The sequence below is a fragment of the Podarcis tiliguerta genome (assembly GCF_965153285.1).
Source record: "Podarcis tiliguerta genome assembly, chromosome: 3".
NCBI lineage: Eukaryota > Metazoa > Chordata > Lepidosauria > Squamata > Lacertidae > Podarcis > Podarcis tiliguerta.
In genome coordinates this window covers 93,167,876-93,178,884 of record NC_139536.1, presented here as the reverse complement: position 1 = coordinate 93,178,884, position 11,009 = coordinate 93,167,876, and the positions used below count along the sequence as shown (strand labels likewise).

Here is an 11,009-nt window from a genome sequence, read left to right as displayed (position 1 = left end):
CATGCCAGGTGTGGCAATGATATATTAAGAGGCACCTGAAATGGGTGAAGTCATAACAAAGACATTGGCATTCAAACATCAATGAAGACTTGCTGTGCCTACCTCAGGAACCCATGATGAATTTGGTGGTGATATATCAAGAGGTGGCCGAACACATAGAGAACAAATGGACAAATGGGCAACCCCTTTTTTAAAAAAATGCATTTTATTCCACCCTTCAGCACAAATGCTCTCAAGATGGCTAGCATTCTCTTCTCCTCCCTTGGCTGCAATTTATTCTCTTGACTGAAATTTGCTTTAAATTGATTTTAATATACTGTATTTTTTAAATGTAATCTGCCCTGAGAGCTCGTGGGCTTTTGTCATCATAGTAAAAGTAGGTAAGGCTCAGAGACAGTTTCCATGAGCGTAATCCTGGGTTTCCCCAATCCCAACAATAATACAACTAGGACTTTAAGGCTGTTGCCTTATTCATTTTTCAAAATTATTTAAGGAATTTTTGTCTCACCCGAAAGCACCCCTCCCAAAGGCTCCCAGAACAGCTTAGCAATGTCAATAATAAGTTCTGTGTTACACGCTAAAAGATAAAACATCAAAGGAAAGGGATTCGGATGAAGGAGGAAACATGAAACTTGGGAACTATGGCATTCCTACAGAGTTCTTGTAATGACAAGGTGGAGTGGAGAGATTTAAAGAGCCAAAAGTTGTTGGTCTTTCAACAGAGCTGATGGAAAGTCTCTACAGTCCTCCTCCCCCCCCCCCCAGCCTATTGACTGTTATATTTGGTTCTCAAGATCCATTGGCGCTTCTGACTAGGGGAGTGCACCAAGAGAGTGTCTTCTGAACCTGATGAGTCTGGTGAAGTTGCATTTTCTGATTTAGGAGGTCTTGGTTGCAGGCATGGTGGTGGATGAAGAATCCTTGTTCATGACATTCCCTGAGAGTGAGAGGGTTGCGGGATGAAAGCCATCACACCTGATATCTGAGAGCTTATAGGGCACACCCATTGTACTTGGAGAAAATGCCTCATGGGCCTTTCGGCTAATTTCCTAGAGAAGGGCTACTCTCTTATTTCCAATATGTATCACTGCCATATGTTCAAACACATAATTATTGTCCATTTCTGCCTTGATTGGTGATTTTAAAAATCCTCTCAAGTACGCAGGGTATAAATGTAAAAAATAAGATTAAAAATCACCATTTCCCCCTTTTTTGAGGCAGAGGAATTGAAAACCTGCCAATACTGCAAGAAAGCAAACAGTGCTGAAGAATATTACCTATGGATGGCTTATAAGCTCTCTTTAGAAGTTTCCACAACATGGGCAGAGTAGATTGCGAATGAAGCAATACAAGAGCATCCACATATGAAAGACTTTTCTGTTTCTGCAGTAGCCTCAACCCAGAAAACCAGGTCAACTCTCTGTTTCCTCCTACCATGAGCAAAAATTCAGTTTTCTGAACAGCACCAAAACCCCTGCTGGCCAGCCAGATTTGTATTCAGGCTGTACTTCCCTAATTGTAACCAATTACTGCTCTCTGTCTTGAAGCAGATTAAGCTTACCTGTGTCTGAAGCCTATTAGCATTGCTACCTCTTTTCCTCTGGCACAATGAAAAGACTGCAGATGCATCTGAAGCATGGAGGAACGGCAGATGTGTCCCCAGGTTTCATGATGCGTATACACTTTGCTATCACCTTCTTGGTAAAGAGGCATTAGGGACCAGACTACATACACCCTGTCATGCTCTTTGTACATTGATCCGTGCTCATCTGCTAAATAACACACAGGAAGCAGCAGACAAAAACAACCAGGAAGAGACTGCAGTTCTGGAGTATAATGGCCACAACTTTTGTTGTTTCTACAGTCACGCTAAATCAAATCAAAAGTTGTAAGATGGAATCAATGGGGAGGGAAGGAGCCATGCTGTGATATTTAAGCTCTTATCTACCCAAAATATTAGCCTGGATTCCCACACCAAAATTGCCATGGCTGATCTGCTCCTCCCCTGAGCACCCTTACCTTTTTTCCAAAATATTTTTATTGAAAGTTTTCAGCGTATGATACAATAAAAACCAAACTAATAAAAAAAGAGGGAAAGATAACGAGGAGCAAAAATTAGAGAGAATAAAAAGCAAGAAATAAAAAGAAAAAAAGAAAAAATAGATATAAAAGTCCTCTATCATAGTTGTATCATATCCTTTATATGGAAAATGAGACCTTCCCAGCTCTCACCTGGGAACTTCTGTTTCTTCTCCCAACCTCCCACCCTGGGAGATGCTTTCTACCCTGTCTCCCACATAAAGCCCCTCGTCACCCACCTGTCACCTCTCCTGAGCATCCTCCCTAAGGGAAAGGATTGTGGTGGGTACCATAGTGAAGCAAAGGTCCCACCCTCACAGTTGCCCAGGTTGCCCACAGTTGCCCAGTTGCCCACCCTTAATCCACAATGGGCTACCATCACTTCTCTCTCCTAATGAAAGGGAGGACTGACTCCACGATAATATTTTTCTGCTACAGAAGTATACATAGGAAAACACAAATTCACATAGAAAGCTCCTGCAAGTAGGGTACTGTATTCTCTCCGGGGGGGGGGGGGATCCGTGCGATGTTTCGTTCTGATGCAGATTTTCCTCCGTGGAAGAAAAACATCACATAAAGATTGACCCTCAGACAAAGCTATTTTAAGCCCAAGAACAGTAATTCCACAAGCTTCTGGAATGATGCCCAAGGGAATGACTACCTTTCACACATCAATGCATGTGCCATTGAAGGATGGCCAGAATGTATAAGGAAGAGTTATCTTCCTTAAATGTCCATCCACTGTAATACAACACAACACAGAAGTTTGGGGTTGCTGTAATATGTATGAAACAATGTGACTATTGCTTGCCTCGTTTCATTTTCTTAATTTTTAGAATCTATCCATCTTCTTCTGGCTAATTGGGTAAAATGTGCTTCATAATAAATCTGCTATCATTGCCACTAAATGCCAAAGTATCTATCTATCTATCTATCTATCTATCTATCTATCTATCTAACTAACATGTTCAAGCAAGATAAATCAAGAATTTTTAAAAACTCAGGAACTGATAGATGCAGTATTAGACTGCCTTTTGGGTTGGGCTGAATGTTCAATTGTTATTATGTTTTGAGTACCTTAATAAACATAAAACTAGCCATTGTAAGTTGTTTTTCTTAGTTCATGCCATGAGCAAGAACCTTTGAAGTCCTGTAGATTAACAGACAGATGTTACCGGCTTTCCATTACCTTGCTGGATATACATGACCTCCAGGAGCATCGCTGAGTTTAATACTTCAATGTGTGCTGCTTGATAGAACAAATTTGTTTACCCAGCTTAGATAACTGCCTGTACCATTTTATAGACTTACCAAGGGTGAACTGTCCATGGTGCTGATACCTCGCAACATGACTTTTCATTAGGTTTTATGTGTCTCTAGATAGAGGACAAAAACCAAAACAATGTCTCTTTCCTACTATCAGATATTTTCTTGTACTTTCCAGCCCCTTTTTTCAGAAGAGCATGTTTACCACAATCCCCCCCCCTCCCTTTCAAATATGGTTCTACATAGCTTAGTTTGTCTCATGGCAGAATGTAACATTTTAGACACCGGTGAGATGAATGAAATATTAGTGTTTTGGGGTCCACAGAACTGCAAATTTATACTTGCAAGGAATCAAGGGCTGGTGGAAATAGGAGTATGTTATAGCAGTGCTGGATCAAAACCTGGTAGTATCCTATAACTTCCATTTCCGCTGTACTGTTAGAGCTAAATCTAAGTCAGTGCAACCCACAAAGCATTTGTTTTTCCAGTTTTGAGTTTCAATTAGATTGTAGTTTTGGAATTTGGACTAGCCCTTTAAATTAAAGGTGGCATCTAGCAACTTTGATTGAACATACCTGGCAAAACATAACAACACTGAGATATCAAGTGATAGCTTGCATGTGTGAAACGGCCATCAAACATCAAATACTAAAAAGGCAGAGCTTTCCCATCATCTGACATAGCATCAAACTCAATGAAAGTGCTTCATGTTTCAGCTAAAAACCTTCCAGCAATGAGACTGTGTGCAAGGTATGTGGACATCAGAAACCATCACTAGGTTGCATCTTAAGAGGAGATTTGCCCTCACACTGTTTCAGTGCTAAACAAGAAGTTATCCCTGAGAAAAAAAGTTGGAAATTGTTCAGGTACATGGCTTGCTTGAAACATTTTCATCCAACTCTTCTGGAGTAAAAGCACAACTTAAATCATGATTATGGAAAGCAGAAAGGAAGTGGAAACACATCATCAACTGGCCCCAAGGCAGAAGTACAGATCTCACCCAGAAAAACAAAAAATCAGACCACCAGATGCCAAACCAAACTTGTTCTCCTCATCGTGTTGGCACAAAAAAATGCTTAGGCTACAGAGCTGAAAAGGGCAAGGAAGAGGGCAAGGAAGAGATGGGGAGGGCAATGTGGGAAGAGGGGTTGGCCCCATCCCTCAGTGCCTTTTAGAAGTTGCTCCTTTATCCATCACCAAATTGATTTGCCAGCCAAGGTCCCAAGCTATCCTGAGCTGGATTTATGCATGAGCTGGAAGATCTCTTCTATTACCTTCTAGTGAGAGTCCTTCACCTTGACTCCAGCATAATTATATCAATCCTGTTAGATAATGTGACATAAAAAAGAGGACAATAAAATACCTACTTTGCTGGGAAGCCAGGATAGCATGGCAACACTGGGCGATTAGGATACCTAATTTATGTTTCAGATCTCATTTGAATTCCTTGGCTTACTTCTATCGCAGGTGTAAGAGGCAGCTGCTTATAAATTGTTATGACATCCATACATTTTTAGGCAATGGCAAACAAGGGACCTTCTTCAGATGGTTGATGCCCAAAGAGAATATATATGCTATGGCACAAGGATGACAAACATCTAATTTATAGGCTCATGTGCTGGAAGAGAACCGGTTGCAAGCTTATATCAAAATTATTGTTCCGCAGCAGCAATTGGCACATGCCGGCACATACCTCTCAACATGTCGAAAGGGTAGGATCAAGAGAACACAGGAAGGTGCCTTCCACTGAGTCAGGCCATTGGTCCATCAAGCTCAGTAGTGTCTACAAGGATTGTCAGCAGCTCTTCAGAGTTTCAAGGAGGGCCTCTTCCATCTGTACCTGTCAAGAAGCTCTCAACCAAGCCAGGTCAACCACAGGGCAGGGGCACACACGGGAGGCAATTAGCTTTCTATTAGCAGGAAACAGCACCACAGTAGAGTACTCTGGTTTGTCTTAATCCAGATGAGACTGGCCACTAGCTCAGCATCTCTCCTTCTAGCCTCTCTCTCTGGATTTCCTCGCAAGCAAACATAGACTGCAGAGGCTCCTCCTCTGGGTCCGTCTGGCCAGTTGCTCAGCAATGTGCAGGACTCTCCTCGAGCAGGGAGTCAGAGGGGGAGGCGAGCCAGCAGGACTGGGGGTGCCCTGCTGCTGTGTAGCAGGAGCAATCTCTGTCTCCTCCCTGCAGACAACACACTTTTCATCCTGCACGCCATGAGATGGGCAGGATAGGAGTGGTCATCTCCCCCATCTGCTTTGTCCTGCCATAACCTCCAGTTATTAGGAGGATTATTCCAGCACTTCCCCAGTTTGAAAATATATGAGGCTATCACAGGAATCACCTGGATCGTCAGGCATTTTTTTCTTGGCAGGAGATAACGGGGGCACAAATTATTTTCACTGCTCTACTCAAATTGTCCACTTCAATGACATATATGCAGTGCTTTTTTCTGGGAGTACTCAAGAGTACACAGTACCGGCACGTTCCTCACCCCACCCCAGTGTTAAAAGTGTGGCACTTACTGTAGCAACTTCATGGTGAGTAAAGGTAAAGGGACCCCTGACCATTAGGTCCAGTTGCACAGAAATGCCATTTACCTTCCTGCCGGAGTGGTACCTGTTTATCTACTTGCACTTGGATGTGCTTTCAAACTGCTAGGTTGGCAGGAGCAGGGACTGAGCAACAGAAGCTCACCCCGTCACGGGGATTCGAACTGCCAACCTTCTGATCGGCAAGCCCTAGGCTCTGTGGTTTAACCCACAGCGCCACCCACGTCCCTCATGGTGAGTACTAGCACCCATTTCTCTTAAAAAACAAAAACACTGAATATATTTCTCTCTCTCTCTGTGTGTGTGTGTGTGTGTGTGTGCATGTGTGTGTGTATCCACCACTATATATGTTTCTGTTGCATAAGAGTACTAAAGATTTAGAGATGGACCACAAAATGAGGACAAGTCATACTGCTATAATACAGATCCTTCTCACCCAGTATCATGGATGAAAAATCCCTGAGGCAGTTGTGAGGCATCCTGCTTTGATTTCTATTCAAGGACGCTTAAGAGAAATGCAGCCTCATAATAGTCAGGTGCACGGGGCAGCTTTTGAGCTCCGCTATGTGAACAAGAGCTCTGCGAGTGTCAAAAGTCTGCTGTCTTTTACCCGCAGAGGTGAGTGCAATAAAAAGCTATAATCTCTCCGGTGCTGTGTGTGTCTCAGAGCTAAAAGCGTCACAGAGCCGGGCCTCTGACAAATGAATTGCAGAAGCTCTGAATTGTAGCAAAGGGCACCTCTCAGGCACTGCCATTCTTCACCAATTACACCGACGGTTCCTCCATATTGCATTATAAAGGAAACTGCCGAGGCTATGCAGGAAGAACTAAGATATATTAGCTGGGCCTGACTTTAAATCATTAGAGCTGTGACAAGCATTCCTCCGCATGAGGCATGAATAGCAGCAAATAAGGTCAAAGAATCGCTCTCCTTAGCTGTTAAGCACACCGCCAAGCCTGGCTTCGGTGTCTTACACCCTGGTGCTAAGTATTTTCCCTAAGAAGTTAAGTTCCACCAATTTCTATAAGGGCTGTTGTCCAGTCATGGCAGCCATGCATCATCACCACCATCATTTACCGTATTTTGCACCAGACCACAAGACGCACCTAGTTTTTGGAGGAGGAAAACAATAATAATAATAATATTCTGAATCTCAGAAGCCAGAACAACAAGAGGGATTGCTGCGCAGCGAAAGCAGCAATCCCTCTTGCTGTTCTGGCTTCTGAGATAGCTGCGCAGCCTGCATTCGCTCCATAAGACGCACACACATTTCCCCTTACTTTTTAGGAGGGGAAAAGTGAGTCTTATAGAGCAAAAAATACGGTATATGCTGCCCATCCGACTGGGTTACCTCAGCCACTCTGGGCGACTTCAAAAAAATTTAAACATCAGACACAGTAAAACATTGAACATAAAGTGGTACCTCGGGTTAAGAACTTAATTCGTTCTGGAGGTCCGTTCTTAACCTGAAACTGTTCTTAACCTGAGGCACCACTTTAGCTAATGGGGCCTCCTGCTGCCACTGCACGATTTCTGTTCTCATCCTGAAGCAAAGTTCTTAACCTGAGGTACTATTTCTGGGTTAGCGGAGTCTGTAACCTGAAGCCTCTGTAACCTGAGGTACCACTATATAGCTCAGTCAGTAGAGCACAGCTCTCTTAATCTCAGGGTTGTGGGCTTGAGCCCCATGTTGGGTGAAAGATTCCTGTATACAGGATTTTGGACCAGATGACCTTCATGGTCCCTTCCGACTCTACAATTCTATGGTTCTGTGATTAAGAACTTCCCTGTACAGGTCCAACTTCAGATGTCAGATAGTTGTTTATTTCCTTGATATCTGGTGGGAGGGTGTTCCACAGGGCGGGTGCCACTACCAAGAAGGCCCTCTGCCCAGTTCCCTGTAAACTCACTTCTTGCGGTGAGGGAACCGCCAGAAGGCCCTCAGAGCTGGATTTCCATGTATGGGCTGAATGATGGGAGTGGAGACGCTCGTTTAGGTTCTCTCAGAATGGCCACCATAGTTTGTTATTTAAATTTGGGGACACATCAGACGTAACAGATTTGCGCGTAGGAGTTGGTTTGCCACCAAATGCATATAAAGGAGTTATTTAAAGTCTCATGTTTGAGAATTAAGCTGACATTGTATCTCTTTTATTAAAAGGGATGCCAGGCTCATGTTTCTCATAGAACCTGAGAATTGTAGAGCTGGAACGGACCCTAGTCCAACCCCTTGCAATACAATGTCAAGAAGACCTTCCTTTTTAATTCCTCGTTTGGGGGCTCTCTCTAGTTATTCAGCTGCTTACGGTCAGTCATTTTGCAAAGATTCCATCAGCCTCAAAGCCGTACAGCAAATCATATTCTCTAATACAAATACTATGTATATAAAACAGAGTAAATAAAAGCTAGCATCAAAGATAAAAAAAACCCTAATAAAGCAAGGGATAAGAAAAATAAGCAATAAAACTAAGGGTAAAAAGAAGACAAGATAAAATAAATAATAAAACTATCCTCAAATCAGGGCATCACCGTGACAATTTATCGCTATCTGTGCAAGTACTTTTGCAGAGTTTCTTGCCAGGAGACATTATAAGTCACAAAAAATGTCAGTATTTTGCATAAGATTATCTTATGTGGATCTTCAGTGCAATCTCAATAAAATGGTATCCGGAAACTTAAAATGAGGTCCCAAGTACAAAGGACAAAATAAGATGTGATTGTGCAGGATTTTCTGTTTCAGCAGTGCCACAAAGACATCTGCACTGAGGAGCTGGAGGAGTCGAGTGATGCTTCGTGGGAGGGGAAATTCTCTCTCTGCACCTGTTCAAGGGCACTTCTGTGTATTCTTACTTCAGATTTCCCAGAAATAAGTCCTAACACTGAGCGCAGGTGTCAGAAACCGTTGCTCAGTGGCAGAGTTCATTCACGGCATCGCCAGCCAGAGCTGGGGAAGACTGTAGCCTTGGACCCAGGAGCGTCACTGCTGGTGGTATTAAAGTAGATGGTCCAACTCAGGTAACAAGTCAGCATCTTCCTTTCCTATGACCCTGACACCAAACCTTCCTCAATAAATTAGCAACAATAAACAACTTGGTGTTTATGCCACAGTACCTCCGAGGGTTCGAGACACTTCACATACATCGCCTATTTGTGATCCTTACAGCAACCCTGTAAGGCAGCGGTTCTCAACGTGTGGGTCCCCAGATGTTGTTGGACTACAACTCCCATCATCCCTGAGCTCTGGCCTTGCTAGCTAGGGGTGATGGGAGTTGTAGTTCAACAACATCTGGGGACCCACAGGTTGAGAAAGGCTGCTGTAAGGGGAACTTGTAGCCCTCTGTAAGTTTTTGGGGAGCTCCATCATTCCTGGCCAGTCCAACCACGCCTCAATTCCAGCCACCCAATGCTTAAAAGTTCTCTGCCTTAAAAGTGGAGAACATGGTAGGCTCCAGATGTGGCCAGACTATATTTTAAAGAAAATGTATGCCCAAGTTAGTCCTGTACGTTAATTTCAATTGGTCTACTCTTGAGAATGATTAACACTGAATGAAACCCTGAGGTACTTTAGGTGGCCACCAGAGGCAGGGCCTTCTTAGTAGAGCACCCCAATTAGGGATCTTCCTTCCGAGACACGGCTGGTGCGGACTCAAGCAAGTTTCAGGCACCAGCTGAAGACCCACCCTGTACAGTAAATGCCATTACCTGCCAAATTGCAGATGCAAGACTCAAAGGCAGAGAGATAGGTGTGGGATTGCCTCTATTGCATCTTAACAGGTGCTGATTTGATCGCTTCAGTCTGTTGAACTTGCGTTTCCACAAGTGCTACACAATGGCTGACCCACAGTGTGGCAGCACCTGTACTTTGGGTTACAGCTGCTTCATTGTGCTTTATTTTTAGGTGGTTGTGACAAGTTTTCAAAAAATGCTATTTATTTTTAATTGCGATTTTTAATCACAGACGTATTTGCCACCCTAGTCTCTCTCTCCCTCTCTCTCTCTCTTGTGAGGAGAAATGGCCAATGAGAGATTTGTCCCATGCAACTTCTTGATTTCATTGCTGGACCTCTTAACCACTGACACATTTCAGAATTCTTAAAACCCCAAATTGTAACTCAGAGGACTATCAGATGGGTACTGTTCCTGCACTTTGAGATTATGATTGCTTCAAGACAAACTCAGCTTATAGGTGGACTCCATGGCGTTTGTGCGGTTACGCCCGAGTTGTAGGATGCAAAGGCCTGCCACCAGCAGTCCTCTTCAAATGCATGAGGCTGTCCTGCCTCTTAAGAAAACATGCCCCACAGAAACAAACCTTCCGTTTACAAAATGCCCAGGGTCCCAAGATGTCAAAACAAGACGCCTATGCTCTGTGGCATCGTTCAAGGTACAGCAGCAGCAAGGCCTGACTCACGCTCACATACGGCTCTTAACATAAAAGGGGTTTTGCGCCAGAGAAAAATTCGGACTTTAGAAGACACATTGCATGCTTTTCGTTCAGCTTTCCTATAGGTTCTAAAGGGCCCTTTCAAGAAAGCCATTTGCACTACATACTGTTCAGAAGGAGTGCTTGAAGAATTATCAGCAGCGGCCAAGACCCTGCTTAAGATTAGCTGCGGAGGAGGGAAGGCAATGCCGGCACTCACAAAGGCAGGAGGCCAAGTTCAGGGAAACTCAATTGCAGCTAACAAGAATCCCATCACTCCATGCAAGTGAAATGTTCACCGGCCTTTCAAGGCAGGAATACACAGTAGTATGGGTACTCCGGATATAACATATCCCCCAAAAAGGGGGGGGGGGGGAGAAGACCACCCTCCACCAAACCCAACAGTACTGTCCAGCTAATGAATGGCAATAAAATCACTCTCATAAGAATTTTGACATTAATTTTTCAACGGACACTAATTAACGCAAGCTTCGCTTGGTTCCAGTGCTGTGCTCTGTGTCAAGGAGGCATCAGCTAGTGTCCAGTGTTGTCTTGCCTTTTCTGTGATTTCCTGATACTTTGCAGCAATGTCTCTCTCTCTTCTTAATTCTCAAAAGAAAAAGGTTATACAAAATTCTACAAAAAATACATTGCTGTCAAACATAGTCTATATACAGTTATAGATCACT

At 43.5% G+C, this 11,009-nt stretch overlaps 1 protein-coding gene across 1 annotated transcript in view; it reads right to left on the bottom strand.

Moving 5' to 3' along the window:
- Window positions 1–3,419: 3,419 nt before the first annotated feature.
- EIPR1 (EARP complex and GARP complex interacting protein 1) overlaps window positions 3,420–11,009 on the bottom strand; it is a 72,886-nt gene continuing 65,296 nt past the window's right edge. The window contains exon 10 of the mRNA XM_083431736.1: window positions 3,420–3,455. Within this exon, the coding sequence (XP_083287862.1) occupies window positions 3,446–3,455 (10 nt within the window). The 3' untranslated portion in view covers window positions 3,420–3,445. The remainder of the gene's footprint in view (window positions 3,456–11,009) is intronic.